Source organism: Schistocerca nitens, chromosome 1, assembly GCF_023898315.1.
Source record: "Schistocerca nitens isolate TAMUIC-IGC-003100 chromosome 1, iqSchNite1.1, whole genome shotgun sequence".
Classification (NCBI taxonomy): domain Eukaryota; kingdom Metazoa; phylum Arthropoda; class Insecta; order Orthoptera; family Acrididae; genus Schistocerca; species Schistocerca nitens.
In genome coordinates, this window is record NC_064614.1 from 1,201,861,487 (window position 1) to 1,201,882,822 (window position 21,336).

General features: G+C 41.2%; 1 protein-coding gene across 3 annotated transcripts in view; it reads right to left on the reverse strand.

The window, feature by feature from the left end:
• LOC126201088 (exocyst complex component 6B) overlaps positions 1–21,336 on the reverse strand; it is a 155,271-nt gene that overhangs the window by 132,035 nt on the left and 1,900 nt on the right. For 2 of the 3 annotated variants that reach the window (XM_049936762.1, XM_049936760.1), the window contains exon 2: positions 8,027–8,192. In XM_049936762.1, coding sequence (XP_049792719.1) covers positions 8,027–8,192 — 166 coding nt within the window. Of the gene's footprint in view, positions 1–8,026; positions 8,193–11,661; positions 11,896–21,336 lie in introns of those variants that run through there. The other variant, XM_049936761.1, reaches the window with a different exon arrangement.

The window sequence follows — 21,336 nt, forward strand, 5'->3', positions numbered from 1 at the left end:
TGAATAAAATGGCAGAGTGTTCCTTAAGACACCCTGCCCCTCATTCTTCAATGCTCTCAGTGCCACTCATGCATTTTTCTCAAGCATGTTAAAAATGTGAGTGTTGGAGGAATCTACACACAATCAACTGAGTGGTGCCTTGTGGCTGCTCTAGTGTCTGTGGGCAACAACCCCTTTGACACCCCTTAGGTGGGGTTGAGAGCCATGAGGCACCACTCAGCTGAATGGGTGTCAAAGTCTCATTTTTAAAATGCTCAAAGAAGGTGCATGGGTAGCACCACGGGTATTGCCAAACTGGGGAGAGGGGGGATGGGTCTTAGAGTGACTCTTTACCATTTTATTCATGCTAATGTCAATGTTGAACCCTTCCATGATAACATCCCAGTAGGGCATTAAACGTGTGGACTGAAAAAGCATAAACACTCTATTCTGCTTCAGATCACATTCAGATTATGTCGAATGGTTTTGAATGGTCCCTAGTTGTTCGGCCCTGTGCACCAGAGCAAAACCTGCAGTCACACTACATTCAAAAGCAATCTGTTCACATTCACTGAGGCTATAGCCCCATGATGTCCTTAAAGTACGTTTGAATTGTCCAGGGGGTGTCAGCAGTGTCAAATGTCAGGAGTGTCATGCTGCTGCTCATTGCACTGCAAACTGTCATTTTAGACTGTGAAATGTGAGGGACTCAACGCCCCACAGGAAGGTGTGTTTCCACTGACGATCTTTAATGCCATCTCATGAGAGCTATTCATGTCGATACTGGGCAACAGCATGTCTGAAATGTTCTTCTTGCCCACCCAATAGGAAATGGCATGATTTCAATGCTGGGTATCATGGTTCTCATCTCCATAACAGAGGCATCAAAAGAAGGGGTGAAATGTAGATAGAAGGGGGTGTGATAATCTTCCCATTCTTGAACGAATCCATGTTGGCTTTGGGCAGAATTGTGGCAAAATTTGGAGCCAATGTAACATCATCAACCCACCTTACACATCACATGAACTTCTGAGCTGTGATCTTTTTTACCATGTGTCAACGCCTTGCTGATTGAAGCATCGCTGAATCCGAGGGTGACATCGCAGGGCACCATGCTTTTGCACCATTACAGAGGAAGGTTGTATGCACCTATGATGCAAATATCAAACTTATACGTATCAATGGGAGACAATTACATGGTTTCAAAAAAGTGATATTTTATTGCACAGTGTATAACTGAAGTGTATCACCTGAAAGCAACTCAAGGTGTCAGTGTTGGTGGTCATCTAATGCTGCTTCAGCTCTTACACACAATTACTAATCAAAACCTGAACCACATATTTCTAATGTATGCATTTTCTTAAGAATGCTTCTTTTCCTTCGGTCATTGTTAATTACTGAAGCTGACATAATTTAGTAAATGAGAAATGTTAAAGAATACATACAGTCTAAATAACATATAACTACTTATGAGATTTAAGAGTATTTGGAATGAAGTTCCATTTGGTGTGTTAATATTTATTTCACATTTATGTTATTTTATTTGTTTTCAATGAAACTCTTCAAACTGATGATGTCAACAGCAGTGAATAATGGTGAAGTCTGATGACATTGTCCAACGTTACCTAGTTTCAGGTAGCTGTTAGCATTAAATAACGAATACATTGTTTACAATAGCCACAGCATGTTTATTGTGTAATGTGCAGTGTCATGTTTCCTTGGTATAATCCTTTTCAACTTTTAAAATGAGTGAAGGGGTCATCCCTAGTCCATAACAATGATTTCTATTGTAAAACAGAAATATTTTGCTTTTGTTGGTTGGTTGGATTAAAAGAGGGGGAATGGGACCAAACTATGAGGTCATCAATCCCTTGTTCTGAATAAAACAATGCCACAAGTGTGAGAATAAAACAAATGTGACTGACAACTCAAAACGGAATGAAAGCAAAAATTACAAGAACAGTGAAGGACAACAAACATGCAAATGGACAAAAGGGGACAACAAAACCACAGAAACAGGATGAAGAGATTAAAACAACAAAGCAGATTACCATGGCTGGCTGACCATGAGAATAAAAACGCAGAAGCCAGACACACTGCAACACATTAAAACCTCCACCCTAGAAGCACTAGGGCAGGGGACACAAGAGGGTCAAAGGACATGCGCTAAAACTTAGATCAAATGATAAAACCCATCCTCACGAATAAAACGTAAAACTAAATCAGCCGATGAGGCGTTGTCAGATAAAATTAGTGGCAACGAGTCCAGTAACCCAAGATTTCGGCACTGAGGGTCAAAGTGGGACAGTGCACCAGAATACGAGCCACTGTCAACCGGGCACTGCATCGACACTCAGGCGGATCTTCAAGGCGCAGGAGGTAACAGTGGGTTGCACAAGCGTAGACCAATGCAGAGCCGGCAGAGGGCAACTGATTCCCTGTGAGAGGCCCCCAAGGAAGACTTCCACACATTCGTAATCTCCTTAATGACATGCAGTTTGTTGTGTGTACTGTTATGCCATACCGTTTCCCAAAGCCAAAAAACCCTAGGCATAAGTCAGAACACAGGTCAGGTTCAGAGACACCCATCTCCAGAAGCGGTATCCGCGTAGCCTGTTTGGCCAGCCTGTCGGCAAGTTCGTTGCCTGGAAGGCCGACGTGTCCTGGGGTCCACACAAACACGCTGACCGACGGGACCGGTCCAGGGCATAGATGGACTTCTGGATGGATGCTACCAAAGGATGGCAAGGGTAGCACTGGTTGATAGCTTGTAGGCTGCTCAAGGAGTCTGTACACAGAAGAATCGATTCCCTGGGGCATGAACGGATATACTGAACTGCACGAGAGATGGCCACCAGCTCTGCAGTGAATAAACTGCAGCCATCGGGCAAGGATTGCTGTTCAAAATGGCCTTTGTGGACATAGGCGAAGCCAACATGATCATCAGGCATCGAGCCATCGGTGTAAACCACTTCACTTCAGAGCCTCACAACACGTCAAGAATGAGAGGAAGTGACAGCGGAGAGTGGCAGGAGTAACTGAGTCCTTAGGGTCATGCAAAATGTCCAGATGAATCTGCGGCCTCAGTGTACACCATGGATGTGTATGCGGATGGACACAAACTGCAATTGGAAGCCCTGACCTGGGCCGCCGATGCGGGAGATGAACCACCATGGGTGGGAAAAGAAGATGATAATTCGGATGCACAGGAGATCTACAAACATGTGCAACGTAAATGGCCAGCAGTTGTTCATGCCTAACCTTCAATGGAGGGACTCTGGCCTCCACCAGGATGCTGGTCACCAGACTCGTCAAAAACGCTCCTGTCACTAGGTGAACGACACAGTGGTGCACTGGGGTGAGTATTTTGCTCTGATACCTTATACGTAGAAGAGAGAGATAAAAGTTCGTCTTTCTGAGGGCAAGTACTTTTAAATGGTTTTTGAATCTCGACTCTACATGACACCAGTGCGCATCATATTCTAAAAAGGTGTCTATCTCAAAAACTAATGTAGACAGAGACTTGTGGATTGTTGCACTGAAAAGCTAATGAAATGTTATGTCCAAATGTCATACAAAACGCTGGATTATATTACGTCTAGCATTTTTAACAAAACTTCGAACATAAGCAACATTTGTGAGACACCTGAACAGTGCAAAAGTGGTGAAAATCATTAATACCATAGTCAAAATGGACAACAAAATCTTGCAGATTGCAATGCCTAAAACTGCAAGTGTTTATCTGCAGTAGTTTTGAGACACATGCCTTTTTAGAATATGATATGCACTGGAGTCGCTTAGAGTCGAGATTCAAAAACCATTTAAAAATACTTGCCCTCAGAAAGACAAACTTTTATCGCTCTTTTCTACGTGTAAAGCACTCGAGCAAAATAGACAGCCACAGCTTCAAGAGGGGTTTGAAGGGGCACAGGTTCACTACAGACCAAGTTTAGGACATAAACACAAATTCCACCTGACACTCGATTATAGCTGCTACGGTTCCTGTAATATCCCTTATAGCTATAGAGGGTAGGGGTCCACATTGCCAGGAACCAGCTTTCCTGGAGGGCAATGCAGAAATCAGGTGTAAAGCTTAACAGTTGCTGTAGCTCAAGTAGGTGGTGGATAAAACTGCCGCAATTCCACTGGAGGATAATGTCATCGTGAGACTGGGAAGGCATGGAACATTCAATGAGGCAGTTTATGCTTCAGGGTCACCTGCTGCCACTGACTTATTGCCTGAGCATTCTATATCCATTGTGCCTCAGGGTTCGGCAAGATGTAGGTCCTCAGAGGACACCAGAATCTCCACCTCATCTGCAGACACAGAGTTTGTAGGTAATGGTGGTGTGGGTGCCACCACAATTCCTTTGGTCTTGAGGATCTTCTTTTTGGATTTCTCTCACTGATCCTTGGGTTTCCCTCGATGAAGCCCTATGACCAGCTGCTTTTGGGCTCTTCAGCCACTAGCGGGTTCATCTTTTGCACTAGCAGAAACCTGGGAAGGGAGTGACCCAAGGGACCCCTTCCTAGCACGAGGAGCCGAAGAAGACTTGTGCTTCTCCAGCGCAGAAATGGGGACTGATATCCCGGAGGGTTGGGGTGGGGATGGGAGGGGGGGGGGGTTGCTCACGAAGTAGGTGGTGCAGGAGCACCAGGGAGGGAAGTGCGCACCACAATCAAGGCGGCAGGTGTAGTCGTCTGGGTCTGAGAGGTGACTGGGGTTGGCGGAGCTGATGGGGCTAGAACTGTCGTATCGGTGGCGTAAGACAATGTCATACGTACAGGATGTAGCCATTCAAATTTCCTCTTAGCCTCAGTGTAGGTCATTCGGTCCAGGGTCTTGTACTCCATGATTTTCCTTTCTTTCTGGAGAATCCTGCAGTCAGGTGAGCAAGGCGAATGGATCTCTCCACAGTTGACACAGATGGGAGGCGGGGCACAAGGAGTATTGGGATGTGAAGGATGTCCACAATCCTGACAGGTGACACTGGAAGTATAGTGGGAAGACATATGGCTTAACTTCCAGCATTTAAAGTATCGCATTGGGGGAGGGATTCAGGGCTTTACATCACAGTGGTAGACCATCACTTTGATCTTCTCGTGTAATGTATCACCCACGATGACCAAGATCGAGGCACTGGTGGCAACCTGATTATCCCTCAGACCCCAGTGGATGCACCAGACAAAATGGACACCTTGCCGCTCTAAATTGGCGCGCAGCTCATCGTCAGACTGCAAAAGAAGGTCCCTGTGAAATATGATACCCTGGACCATTTTTAAGCTCTTATGGGCATGAAGGTTACAGAAACATGGCCGAGCTTGTCACAAGCGAGTAACACCCATGACTGGGCAGAGGATGCTGTTTTGATCAATACTGACCCAGAGCGCATTTTGGACAAGCCCTCCACCTCCCCAAACTTATCCTCTAAATGCTCAACAAAAAACTGACGATTCATCGTCATGAAAGATTCCCCATCAGCTCTTGAACATACAAGGTACCGGGGAAAATAAGAGCCACTGCCATCCTTAGTCTGACGTTCCTCCCATGGTGTGGCCAGGGAGGGGAATGATTTGGGGTCATACTTCAGTACATTGAATTGAGCCTGTGAACACTTAAGAGACTGCTGGCATTTGATTACCAGCAAGTGATGATGTGGTACGCTTTATTGCACGTCATCCACCCTAATGCCACCCACTCCGATGAGGGGCGCTCCCCATGGGTGCCACCCAGCCACAGCAAAGGCCACCTGGCAGGATGGCCACTGCCAGGAGTCCCGATGCCCCAGGGTGACGGGCATCTACTCCTCGGCATACGTGGGGAGTTAACGGCGCAGGCATCAGCAGAGCATTCCCTGTGTGGTCCAGGGGCTACAACCAACAGGGTACATGGCGGCCCCACCACAACGGACTGGCTACCATGCTGGATATCAGGTGCAACCAAGCAAACGAGTCCATTATCATTGGGAGTGTAGAAACCGATACTACACAATTGATGGAAAGATATGCACCCAGGAGGGTGACCTCACCCAACTGTTGGAGAATGAGCAGAAGTGCAGCAGATCCATGCCGACGAAGGATGTGATATGTCTCAGCACATGATGGATACTATGCACCATGTAAGGCAACTTTCCCCAATTGGCTTGCTCTTCAGGAAAATTTTGAAAAATGGAGGTCAAACCCTACAGGGGACCATCACATAAAGGCCAAAATGTGTGAGACTCCTTTTAGTCACCTCTTACGACAGGCAGGAACACCTCGGGCCTATACTAACCTCCAGACCCACGGGGGAACCTATTCATGGACCATCTAGAAGCAACCTTCCTAAAAACCCAGAATCCTAAACCTCTCACCTGATTCAGATTCATTGATGACATCTTTGCTATCTGGATCGAAGGTGAGGACACCCTATCCACACTCCTCCAGAATCTCAACTTCACCGCCATTTGCTTTAACTGGTCCTACTCAACCCAGCAAGTCACCTTCCTAGATGTTGACCTCCACCTCACAGATGGCTACATCAGTACTTCCGTCCATATCAAACCTACTAACCACCAGCAATAAATACCTCCACTTCGCCAGCTGCTACCCGTTCCATACCAAGAAGGCCCTTCCATACAGCCTACACACCTGTGGTCGTCGCATCTGCAGTGACAAGTAGTCCCTTTCAAAATATACCAGGGGTCTCACTGAAGTCTTCACTGACCATAATTATCTTCCCAGCCTTGTACAAAAACAAATCTCCCATGCCTTATCTTTTCAGTCTCCCACCACCTCCCAAAGTCCCACCGTCCGGCCATAGCGGAGCATTCCCTTCGTATCTCAGTACCACCCAGGACTGGAGCAATTGAATTACATTCTCCAGCAAGGTTTCGATTACCTTTCGTCATGTCCAGAAATGAGAAACGTCCTGCCCACTATCCTTCCCACCCCTCCCACAGTGGTATTCTGCCATCCACCGCACCTACACAATATACTCGTCCATCCTTACACAACCCCTGCTCCCAGTTCCTTACCTCATGGCTCATACCCCTGTAATAGACCTAGATGCAAGACTTGTCCCACACATCCTCCCATCACCACCTACTCCAGTCTGGTCACCAACATCACCTATCCCATCAAAGGCAGGGCTACCTGTGAAACCAGTCATGTGGTCTACAAGCTAAGCTGCAATCACTGTGCTGCATTCTATGTGGGGATGAAAACCAACAAGCTGTCTGTCCACATGAATGGCCACTGACAAACTGTGGCCAAGAAACAAGTGGACCATCCTGTTGCCGAGCACACTGACCCACACAACATCCTTAATTTTAATGACTGCTTCAAGCCTGTCCATATGGATCCTTCCCATCATCAGCTTTTCTGAATTGAGCAGGTGGGAACTTTTCCTGCAATACATCCTACATTCCCGTAACTCTCCTGGTCTCAACCTTCGTTAGTCACTGTCCTCACCCATCCAGCCCCTTCCCCGTTCCCATTCTAGCACTACACAGCCGTCATTCCACCACCACACCCAGTCTCTTTATTTCTCTCCTTTTCTGCTACTTCCCCCCACCCACCTCTCCCCAGCCTACCGTCTAACCTGCAGTACTTCCCTGTCCGCCACCCCCACTATATTATCCCATATTATCTCCCCCCCCCCCCCCGCTCCAGCTTCCTCCTTACCTCCACCTAGTCGCCACTCCAATCATGTCATGGTGCTGCTGCTCGCAGTGGGCTTTCAGTTGCCTGAGACTGCATATGGTGAGCAGCAAATTTTCTTCTCATACTATTATCACTACATTGAGGTTATATACAATATAAAAAGCTCTTTGTAGTAAAAGTTGTTATATAAATAACTTATAATGTGTAACAAGTGTCAAAAATGGAGAGTATATATTTTGAAATTATTTAGACAAATATGAATATCTAAGCCCATGGCAGACAAAGGTAGAAAAATCTCTTTCGCATAGTCATTTCTTTGTACTATAATGAACTTTTTCACTTTATTCATAGTGATGAATACTCCAATTCAATTCATTTAAGGAAAATGATTTCAATGACTTACATGTAGCTTCTTTGCTTGTGACCGTACTTGTAACAATTCACGAATTGAATCAATGAAACCCTGGTAATGGTAGTTGCACATTCGTTCTATGTCTTTGTCATGATTCTTGATGCGAGCGTCAAGGCGCTCCATAAATTTCTGATGTTCATCTCCATCATAAATTGCCCTGAAACATAATTGCAACCATTAATAAACTGTCTGACTTATAGGTATGCTCTGATTCACAGAAGGTAGATTTTCATCCCTTTCCAGTATTTTGGAGGAACACAACTTCAGTAGTACAAATTATCTTTTAATATCTGGTGCACAGAAATTAATTGGATGATAATGGATTTGACTCAGTATAACTTAAAACAATGTAGTGAGAAAACATTCAGTACTGTAACATAACTTGAGGAATACTGTCTCAGTTTTTTTCAAAATGCACATTCTACATGAGACACAAAAGGAGAGAGAATTGTCAAATGTGCATCCAAAGTTCTTCTCAACATGAAAATAAAATAACATGTTAATAATTGAAAACTGTCTACAGTGTCTTACCAAACAAGATGATTCTCTATACTTCCATCTACATCAGGCAAATGTAATGTACAAAATTATAAGCTGAGGAAAGGAACATATAAAATACACTAATATTTACAGGAAGAAGAAAGATATAAACGGAGCTCCATATAAACAACATAAAGCTGACTAACATTGATAGTAAAAAAGTGGGTTTACAAAGACAGGAATTCAGTTTAGCCCTGCGTAATAAAATTACCAGCATCTATGCAAAACCCAATCATAAAATAGTCCATACGGCAACAGTTGCAGAGTATTCACACAGAAATCTATTACAATGCACAGATAAAAATTGTCTAGAACAACACCATAAATGACAGAAAATATTGTTACTCAATACTGTGAAGTGCTTTGAATGCTAAGAGGAAGAAGTAGAATTTCTTTACACAGATTTCACAAAACTTTTTTCTTACAGCTAGATTATTTCTAATGTTGTCCTACAGAGAAAACATTCTTAAGTCTGTTATTGCCAGTGACCATCTAATACTGAGTCCAGTGAGATAATTTTTCAGATGTTGGTACAATTTTTTACTTATCAAGTTCCCACCTAGGTCTGATTGTATTTCCTGTGATGAAAATCTATCAACACATACATCACTGTTTTACTTTTTTCAACAATGTGTTTAATGTGTTTTGCCAAAAATATTCTTATCTTCATTTTTAATGATCTGTGAATTATTTTTGCTGTTCTTTCAGAACATCAAAGTCAACTGCTTATAGCTATTACAAAGAGCTGCAGAACTCATTACTGATGGTGTATTACAACTCATTTACAATATGGGATCATAAACATCAATTCTGGAAAGAATGAAGAAGGATCATATTTCTTCACTAAGACATACACGAAACAACTGTCTCTAGTGTGAAACATGTCTATTGACAATACTACCCCTTTAGCCTGCTGAAGGTAAGTACTTGTCAGCAATTCTATCTCAGAATTTATTAGTTTCATTGAATGAATTTTCCCATGATATGATTAACTGTCTTACTGTTAACTACTACTAAAATAAAAAGAGATATTTGTTAATATCGAGTATAGATGTAAGAGTCAAGAAGTCGTTTCTGAAAGTATTTGAATGGAGTGTAGCCATGTATGGAAGTGAAACATGGACGATAAATAGTTTGGACAAGAAGAGAATAGAAGCTTTTGAAATGTGGTACAACAGAAGAATGCTGAAGATTAGATGGGTAGATCACATAACTAATGAGGAGGTATAGAATAGAATTGGGGAGAAGAGAAGTTTGTGGCACAACTTGACAAGGAGGAGGGACCGGTTGGTAGGACATGTTCTGAGGCATCAAGGGATAACAAATTTAGCATTGGAGGGCAGCGTGGAGGGTAAAAATCGTAGAGGGAGACCAAGAGATGAATACACTAAGCAGATTCAGAAGGATGTACGTTGCAGTAAGTACTGGGAGATGAAGAAGCTTGCACAGGATAGAGTAGCATGGAGAGCTGCATCAAACCAGTCTCAGGACTGAAGACAACAACAACAACTACTACTACTACTAAAATATGCAAATAAATACAATGAAAAACAAATGAAGATGCCTTTTCTTGTGGCCTAACTACATGTATGGTAAAGATTATTGCAGTAACAGTGCTACAACTTCAATAAATTTCTCAAACAAATCAAGAACACTGTATCATATAGCTTATCTATACAGCGACTACCAGGGATGATATACAAAGACTGCCTCCTTCAACATCTTACTATTGCTTTAAATAATGTTCTCTGTCTCTGAGACTGTAAGGTAAGCATGAACAAAATTTTAAAAAATGACGCAAACAGTGTGAATGCTCAATCTGGCATAATTTCTTCAACAACTGCAAACAAAAACCTACCACGATTGAATTACCCCCCCCCCCCCCCCCCCTAGTCACAGCTGATGATCGAAACCACATCAAAGGAAACCACATGTCCTTCAGATTTTGGAAAAAAAGTGTGTGTTAACATTCCCTCATTCAGCATTTTCAAACTGTCTTTGAGTTCATCTGCACAAAGACTGAATGTTAATAATAAATGAAAAGCACCAGTTTGCTTTTGTTCTACAATGAATGTTATTTTACTATCTCTCTTTATGTCTTGTAATTGATATATTAAAGATTATGATTGACATCTATATGATGTACATGTTCCAAGAAAGTGACTGACACGAGACTGCACCCAAATAAGGCATATTCATTTTGTGCATATTCTATGATGACAGAACTTTGGTTTGACCTGATCACCAGAACTTCAGGGCTGATAATTTTTTGAACCTTGGTTGAAGCAGAGAAAAGTATATCAAAATAGTCAACACACTATTCATTTAGCATTGAAAAATAATGAAGGAAGGAGAAGAAAACCTGAAGAGTCTGCTATGATGAGGTATGACCTACTAGCAGTTCAATGAACTGTGTTATTGGTGTAAAAGTGAGTGATACAAAAAAATCTATGACAAAGTGGAGATCTCAATTGATAAAATGTTCAAGTAAACCCACTACATTATTTTTTATACCTCTTATTGAAGATCTGTGAGATAGTGAAGATTTTCAGCAAATTGTCGCCATAACTACTCACAGTTGTCTCAAGCTCAATCCAGATGAGATTTTGGGATTGAAACCTGAGAGCAAGAAGGTATTTTCCACTGCAAACATGTTGCAAAGGAAACTCATGCATATTTATCAACTATCTTATGAAGATTAAGTATGGAGAGGGGGGGACACAGATTCACACTGAGCCTCGCCATAGGATAAATTTCGTAAGACCTATTTTCATGTCCACAACTGCCAAGCTTGACTACAAGGATCCATATCATCCACCCTCTTCTTTAGATTTTATTATTAAAACAACAAAATATTTCCTAAATTCATTTCATGAAAATCTAATAAACACTAGGTCTTCATGACACATTAGAATATTGTGATTAGATAATATGTGCATTAAGTACCAAAATTATTTGGTCAGCTCCAAATAAATTGTTCTTAGTAATCAGTTTCTGTACCAGAACATTGCCCTCAATGTCATCTTCTTTCAAAAATTGTCTACACATTACTTCATTGATATCATTGTAAAAGATGTTTAACTTACAGTACTTCCACACCAAAAGGAAATTTTTCAAAATTTTCTTCAAAGCTGTTCCGAATGAAGGTCACATTTGGTTCATCATCAAAATATGTGTTACTTGACATACTGGATGTATTCTAGTAAGACACAAGCAGTAAGATACAAGCTGTTTGTTTTTCACACAAATTAAAAACTGTAAAGCTCAGATTTATGACAAAACATTTCATTTTGTTCAATCTTCTCTTCACTGTGTACAAACAAGCATGCACTGTACTGTGGCACTGAGTTTAAGATAAGGTTGTATCACTTCCTTCCTGTACAGTGGAAATGCTTCCCTTTATCTCTGACTGCATCCACACAAATATCAGCTGCAACCAGTCAACACACAATTTATGTGAAGTGATTTTATGTTTGCCAGAGACTGTTCGAATGTCTCTCCTACTAGTAATGTAGCCATCTAATTGGTTTCCTGCCCCACAGTCTTATAAGAGGAGCTGGAAGATCTAAAATCAGTATCTTTAACTATGGTGAGTTCACATCAAGATCCTTCATGACTGTTAATTTATTTACTACCCCTGCTACAGCTTTCTTTGCTTCTATGACAAGCTATGTTTAATCAAGAAAATCATTTTATCAGTATGAATGCCTCAATCATGTGAGATAATGACATGAAAGACATAGTCTCATGCCTGATTAATTATCAGTTGATTCTATGTCTGAGCAACGGTTTGGAAATAGGTAGAAGGCTATAACAGAAGAGATTAACAGATGTTAAGGCCAGGATGTGACAAGAACTACATACATTCTGCAGAGTAATTTGAGATGGCAATGATTATGGTTGACTGTATTTACAAGTAAATTTAATAGATTATTAATAGTGTGAATAGCAATAAAACATAACTGATAACACCAGCAGCACACAAGTCTAAAATTAATACCACACTTATGTGTAATGTCCTGATGGAAACTGAGGGCAGTGGAATAAGAAAACAGTGTACCAACAGTATGATCTGAGTGAGGAAATAAGTGACTGTACGCCAGCAAGTGTTGCAGAGAATGTTTTGCGCAGGATACTGCATTCAAGACATAAGTTCTATTTTATTATCCCTGTTCCTCCTCATGAGTAGCTTCCTCACTGTCGTGCTGACACAGAAAGGTGGATGTCTCCCAGAAACTAGGTGAACTAGATTAAGATACAAGAGTCATGTCATCGCTAATACTCATTCTGATGGGCTCGATCAAAAACAGGCCTAAAGTAAATGGGAGCAGGAGCTGGCATCTCCATCTTAATATTGGACTCTGAATTGATTGACCATTCCCATCAGAGCTTTCACAATTCATAACACATTTCACTTTCTAGTTGCATTCTCTTTCACACGTATATGTCTCTCTTGGAATTACCGCTATGTCAAGTTTATATATGCAATAAGACATTTATCCTCGGAATATGGGACATTCCAGCTAGCTAAGTTTACTGTTCTGTACAATAATGCACTAGCCTCAATGAAACCCCACTGTGAGTACTGTCTGGGGCACATGATGAGTTATCTGATGTTCACAAGCACCTGGAAATTGGTCTGGCAACTGTCACGTGTTCGGAATCTGCTGTGAATGTGTATGTTGGGAAAAGGGGAGGGGGTTAGAAGTACCAAGTGACATGTATCAAACACATCAAGGGTACATCAGATACCGTTCTCTCCTGTGGATCCAGTATCCTCTACAGGAAGGAAGGATCTCTCACTATTTGTTTGCTCCAGTGTGAGTTGTGTGTCAGTGGCAGGTCTAAGGGCACTTTCAGGAGAGACTGGAACCAGGAAGAACACACAGTATGACACCATGCCCCCTAAGCAACAAGTGAGAGATGGTGTATTCCACTGGATTAGATTACATTTATTTTTCATTCTGGTTGATCCATAGTGAGGACACCATCTGGGATGTGGTAGATGCCAAAAAACAAGAATACACTATAAATATTTACAAAATAAGAACAGATATGCTAATATACTTTCAACACATCTCAAATGAAATTGCCCTTGTGGATGTGGAATCAGTCAATGTTCAATACAATTAGAAGCGTGTGATAATTCTTAGGCTATTGTAGCCAAGCATCATCAATTATAAAACTAAATAAATAAAACAAAAAACATTTTACAGCACTTATTTACAACGATCACGTCAGTGCACAAAATTTGTACAGAAGTCAGATTGTACGCAATATTCACATTATGTGATATTACCAATAACACACATACATCTGTCAGTTTTACTAATGAATTCATCAATGGAGTAGGAGGAGTTGGCCACCAATAAATCCTTTAGATTCTTCTCAAACTGAACTTTATTATTGGTTAAACTTTTTATGGCAGCTGGCATATTATTGAAAATGTGTATTGCTGAACAGTGGACATCTTTCTGAACCAAAGTATGCAACTATAAATCTTTGTGAAAGTTATTCATATTTCTATTGAAATTGAGCCAGTGAGACAGACTTTAACTGTCAGAAAACATGCTATGTCCCATGTATAGGGGAAGCATATACAAAAGTGTAGAGAGCTATTAATCACCGGCAGTTCAAACATACAGCAAATAATGGCACCAATTAGGGAATTAGCAGAAGGGCTGGGAAGGATTACCTCGTGCAATCAGCGTGTGTGCCTGGAGGTCTAATTCAATATGCCGAAGAGGCTGTTCTCGTAGCCATTGAGTTATAAGTACCAACCATATGGTGACTGTGGCACATATTGAAGCAAATGACACCTTTTGACTCTGAGGTAACACTTGGATCGTTCTAGTGACTGACAGAGAAATTTGAGAAAACAAGCATTGCTTGCAAAGTTTCAGTGAAGTTCACAATAGCAGTGTCCTCCCTTGAATTGACTTTGGCCCCTGGTTCCAAGTTGAGTGGAACGTTTGAACTACAGGCTTTGAGGGTTCTGTGCCAGCTAGACTGCAACTTCCGGGCCTTGCACCTAACTGATGATAACTGTAGGGTCACCCAAAGGTGTTAGGTGTGCAATACCTGTCAGAGGCTGCTATCAACCTGACTGACTGTGAGTGGGGTTCACATTAGGTTTTGTTTTAGATTCATGACTCTGCATCCAGCCCAGAAAACGAGAGATGTACAAGAGCCCAAAATACAAATGATGCCTCCAATGATGAGACTATCAAAATCCTAGTGATCAATAGCTGAAGCATTCACAGGGGTGCCAGAGTCTGAAGTGCTCCTAAAAACAGTCAAACTCATATAATGTTAGGGACACAAAGCTGTTTAAAACCCAAAAGTGATAGTAGTGAGCTTCTTTAGGCAAATCTAAGTGAACATCGAAAAGATAGTTTGGTGCGGAATTGAGATGGAACATTTGTTACAGTGGACAAGGAACATAATTCACCAAGGCAGAAATTGAAGCAGCATGTGAGACCGTTTTAGTATCATGGGTGGGCATAAACTCAGCCCCAGATGTATCCTGAAACTTTAGAGAAACCCTAAGTTTGTTAGTACACTTGTTCTCCAAACATATTGTCACCACTGGAGGAGACTTGAAATCATACAACAGTATATGGGGATGAAAGAATGAGATTTTCACTCTGCAGCAGAGTGTGCGCTGATATGAAACTTCCTGGCAGATTAAAACTGTGTGCTGGGCCGAGACTCGAACTCGGGACCTTAGCCTCTAGCTGGCAAGTGCTCTACCATCTGAGCTACCCAAGCACGACTCACACCCTGTCCTCACAGCTTTACTTCCGCCAGTACCTCGTCTCCTACTTTCCAAATTTTACAGAAGCTCTCCTGCGAACCTTGCAGAACTAGCACTCCTGAAAGAAGGGAAATTGCAGAAAAATGGCTTAGCTACAGCCTGAGGGATGTTTCCAGAATGAGATTTTTACTCTGCAGTGGAGTGTGCACTGGTATGAAACTTCCTGGCAGATTAAAACTGTGTGCCGGACCGAGACTCGAACTCTGGACCTTTTTTTAATATATGGGGATAATTATAGATGGGCAAGACAAGACATCCTGCAATACAATGCTATTGCTTTTCCTGAAAATTGTCTACAACAGATCTTTGGTGATGTTCATGCTGAAACTGGCATGAAGCAACTACTGTTATAAAAATACAAAGACAAACTGTGACACGCGCGAAGTTTTATATTTTCAGTAAACTAAATCATATCTCAATGAGGCACTTGAAAAATGTAGTGGGATGGAGCATGTACAGGAGCTATGGCTGATCATAAGAACAGTTGACCAAGCAGGCTTACTGGATACATATGGACCCTAGTATAACAGTTCATGATGGACAGAACCCTCAAAGCATACAGTCTCTGTAAAGAAACTTATAAAGAAGCAGTGACTACAACATAATAGATGTAAACCACAGAGTATGATTACAATATAAAATGCTAAATGAAATGGTTTTGCCTGTCAAGAGGGCTATGCATAATGCCTTCACAGCAGAATCTTAACAAAACAACTCTCACATAACCCAAAGAAATTATGGTCGTCAGTAATGGTAGCCAGCGGCACCAAAATTAATACCCTAACACAAGTACTCACACTGAGGATAGCAGATTAAAATCAGAAATTCTGACCTCAGTTTTTGAATGTTCCTATACAAAGGACAATTCAGGAGAAATGTCATAGTTTGATTCTTGCACCACTGCAAAAAGAATGGCACAAACATTACTGCGAGTGTCATTGAGAAACAGCTAAAGTTACTAAAATTACTGAACAATGCTTCAGGGCTCAATGGAGTCCTATCAGATTCTATACAGAACTTGTAACCGACTTCATCTGTCTTTTAATGGTAATAGACTAAAGATTCCTGAAACTGTGGGAGAAAGTACAGGTCACACCATCTACAAGAAGTGTAGCAGAAGTGATCCACAAAATTGCCATCCTATATCTCTGACAGTCATCTGTTGCCCAGTCTTAGAATATATTATGCTATGATGTATCTCAAATAGAATGACCTCCTCCATGTCACCCAACAAGGATTCTGAGAACATTGGTAATGCGAAACCCAACTCACATGACATCCGGAAACCCACAGATCAAGGCTATCTGGCAGATGCATTATTTCTTGACTTTGGAAAAGTATTTGACTCAGTACTACACACATGGTTATTATTGTTGTTGTGGTCTTCAGTCCTGAGACTGGTTTGATGCAGCTCTCCATGCTACACTATCCTCTGCAAGCTTCTTCATCTCCCAGTACCTACGGCAGCCTACATCCTTCTGAATCTGCTTAGTGTATTCATCTCTTGGTCTCCCTCTACAATTGTTACCCTCCACGCTGCCCTCCAGTACTAAATTGGTGATCCCTTGATGCCTCAGAACATGTCCTACCAACCGATCCCTTCTTCTGGTCAAGTTGTGCCACAAACTCCTCTTCTCTATTCAATACCTCCTCATTAGTTATGTGATCTACCCATCTAATCTTCAGCATTCTTCTGTAGCACCACATTTCGAAAGCTTCTATTCTGTTCTTGTCTAAACTATTTATTATCCATGTTTCACTTCCATACATGGCTACACTCCATACAAATACTTTCAGAAAAAACTTCCTGACACTTAAATCTATACTCGATGTTAACAAATCTCTCTTCTTCAGAAACACTTTCCTTGCCATTGACAGTCTACATTTTATATCCTCTCTACTTCGATCATCATCAGTTATTTTGCTCCCCAAATAGCAAAACTCCTTTACTACTTTAAGCGTCTCATTTCCTAGTCTAATTCCCTCAGCATCACCCTACTTAATTCGACATTTCATTATCCTTGTTTTGCTTTTGTTGATGTTCATTTTATACCCTCCTTTCAAGACACTGTCCATTCCGTTCAACTGCTCTTCCAAGTCCTTTGCTGAATCTGACAGAATTACAATGTCATCGGCGAACCTCAATGTTTTTATTTCTTCTTCATGGATTTCAATAAGTACTCCAAACTTTTCTTTTGTTTCCTTTACTGCTTGCTCAATATACAGATTGAATAGCATTGGGGAGAGGCAACAACCCCGTCTCACTCCCTTCCCAACCACTGCTTCCCTTTCATGTCCCTCAACTCTTATAACTGCCATCTGCTTTCTGTACAAATTGTAAATAGCCTTTCGCTCCCTGTATCTTACCCCTGCCACCTTCAGAATTTGAAAGAGAGTATTCCAGCCAACATTGTCAAAACCTTTCCCTAAGCCTACAACTGCTAGAAACGTAGGTTTGCCTTTCCTTAATCTTTCTTCTAAGATAAGTCGTAGGGTCAGTATTGACTCACATGTTCCAACATTTCTACGGAATCCAAACTGATCTTCCGTGAGGTCAGCTTCTACCATTTTTTTCCATTCGTCTGTAAATAATTCGCGTAAGTATTTTGCAGCTGTGACTTATTAAACTGATAATTCGGTAATTTTCACATCAGCAAACACCTGCTTTCTTTGGGATTGGAATTATTATATTCTTCTTGAAGTCTGAGGGAATTTCACCTGTCTCATACATCTTGCTCACCAGATGGTACAGTTTTGTCAGGACTGACTCTCCCAAGGCTGTCAGTAGTTCTAATGGAATGTTGTCTACTCCCAGGGCCTTCTTTCGACTTAGGTCTTTCAGTGCTCTGTCAAACTCTTCACGCAGTATCATATCCCCCATTTCATCTTCATCTACCTCCTCTTCCATTTCCATAATATTGTCCACAAGAACATCGCTCCTGTATAGACCCTCTATATACTCCTTCCACCTTTCTGCTTTCCCTTCTTTGCTTAGAACTGGGTTTCCATCTGAGCTCTTGATATTCATACAAGTGGTTCTCTTTTCTCCAAAGGTCTCTTTAATTTATCTGTAGGCAGTATCTATCTTACCCCTTGTGAGATAAGCCTCTACATCCTTACATTTGTCCTCGAGCCATCCCTGCTTAGCCATTTTGCACTTCCTGTCAATCTCATTTTTGAGATGTTTGTATTCCTTCTTGCCTGCTTCAGTTACTGCATTTTTGTATGTTCTCCTTTCATCAATTAAATTAAGTATCTCCTTTGTTACCCAAGGATTTCTACTAGCCCTCGTCTTTTTACCTACTTGATCCTCTGCTGCCTTCACTATTTCATTCCTCAAAGCTAACCATTATTCTTCTACTGTATTTCTTTCCCCCATTCCTGTCAATTGTTCCCTTATGCTCTCCCTGAAACTCTGTACAACCTCTGGTTCTTTCAGTTTATCCAGGTCCCATCTCCTCAAATTCCCACCTTTTTGCAGTTTCTTCAGTTTTAATCTACAGTTCATAACCAATAGATTGTGGTCAGAGTCCACATCTGCCGCTGGAAATGTCTTACAATTTAAAATCTGGTTCATAAATCTCTGTCTTACCATTATATAATCTATCCGAAAGCTTCTGGTATCTCCACAGTTCTTCCATGTATACAACCTTCTCTTGAACCAAGTGTTAGCTATGATTAAGTTATGCTCTGTGCAAAATTCTACCAGGCAGCTTCCTCTTGCATTTCTTAGCCTCAATCCATATTCACCTACTACGCTTCCTTCTCTTCCTTTTCCTACTGTCAAATTCCAGTCACCCATGACTATTAAATTTTCATCCCCCTTCACTACCTGAATACTTTCTTTTAACTCTTCATACATTTCATCAATTTCTTCATCTGGTATCTCCACAGTTCTTCCATGTATACAACCTTCTCTTGAACCAAGTGTTAGCTATGATTAAGTTATGCTCTGTGCAAAATTCTACCAGGCAGCTTCCTCTTGCATTTCTTAGCCTCAATCCATATTCACCTACTACGCTTCCTTCTCTTCCTTTTCCTACTGTCAAATTCCAGTCACCCATGACTATTAAATTTTCATCCCCCTTCACTACCTGAATACTTTCTTTTAACTCTTCATACATTTCATCAATTTCTTCATCTGAAGAGCTAGTTGGCATATAAACTTGTACTACTGTAGTAGGTGTGGGCTTCGTGTCTATCTTGGCCACAATGATGCGTTCACTATGCTGTTTGTAGTAGCTTACCCGCACTCCTATTTTTTTTATTCATTATTAAACCTAACCCTGTATTCACCTGACCAAAAGTCTTGTTCCTCCTGCCACCAAACTTCACTAATTCCCACTACATCTAACTTTAACCTATCCATTTCTGTTATTAAATTTTCTAACCTATCTGCCCATTAAGGGATCTAACATTCCACGCTCCGATCCGTAGAGCGCCAGTTTTCTTTTTTTCTGATAACGACGTCTTGAGGTTATGGTTATTAATAAGCAAAATTTGTGACTGGATTGAGGATTTCTTCATAGGGTGATGTAGCATGTTATCTTGGATGAGTCATCAACTTCAGACCAAATAGGACCAACAGTGGATACTGAACATATTCAAAGAAGGGCAGAATGAATGCTCTTAGGTATGTCAACAAACAGGAGAATATTGTGAAGATGCCAAAATAACTAGCCAGTGCTTGAAGACAGAGGCAAATTATTCTTTGAAAATATACTAACAAGTTTCAAGACCCTCCTTTATGTGAGGAATCTTGGAATACACTATAATTCCCTACGTGTTCCTCCCACAGTGATTGCAAAGTCAAGGTCAGACTAATTACAGTGCACAGAGAAGCATTTATGCAATCATTCTTCCTGCATACCATATATGAATAGAATAGGAAGACATCCTAATAACAGGTACAATATGAAGTACCTTCTGCCAATCACTTCCTAATGATATGCAGAGTATAGATGTAAATATGGAAGGCATATGAGAGTCACAGATGTCCAAGATAATACCTTTTCAGTAAGGTTGGTTGTTTCGGGGAAGGAGACCAGACAGCGAGGTCATCGGTCTCATCGGATTAGGGAAGGACGGGGAAGGAAGTCGGCCGTGCCCTTTCAAAGGAACCATCCCGGCATTTGCCTGGAGCGATTTAGGGAAATCACGGAAAACCTAAATCAGGATGGCCGGACACGGGATTGAACCGTCGTCCTCCCGAATGCAAGTCCAGTGTCTAACCACTGCGCCACCTCGCTCGGTACCTTTTCAGTAAGTTAATGTTACTGTAGACACACGGTTCAATTACACAGACATTATGTATTTACTCAACACCTGGCAATAGGTTGGTTGGTTTGTGGGGGTTGAAGGAACCAGACTACAAAGGCAATCAGTCCACACTTGGAAATAGTTTTAGTGCATTTCACTTGGTTCTTTTCATCATTACTTCTGCACTTGAAATTGCTAATATTACATGTTTATTGCTGCATGTTTAATATTCGTTGGTGGCTGGAGTAGCTGAATGCGTAATACCATATTTTAGGTAAGGTGAAAACAGAACTAAATGAGACTGAAGTATGAGCCATTATAACACTCGTTAAAATTGGAATAATTCAATTTAAAAAAAAAAGCACAGCCTCATTATGAGTGGTATCAGCGGGTACAAAGTTCCTCAGAATGACGATCTAGCAGCCTACAATAATGACACACAGAGCTCAGAGTAAAGCAAGGTACTATACACCACATAACCCATAGGTCATTGAGAATAAAACAGTATGCTTACAGAACTATGGTTTTCATGCATTATCAAACAAGATAGTTTAGCTGGTAAATTATGAGAGCAAGTTGGTGCAAAACATTCTTGAGGCAGTAAACCCTGCAGCATTTTAAATGTGCGTAAAATAAGAAAAATCTTAACGTATAAACATAAGCCTGCATTCAGTCTCAATGCTGG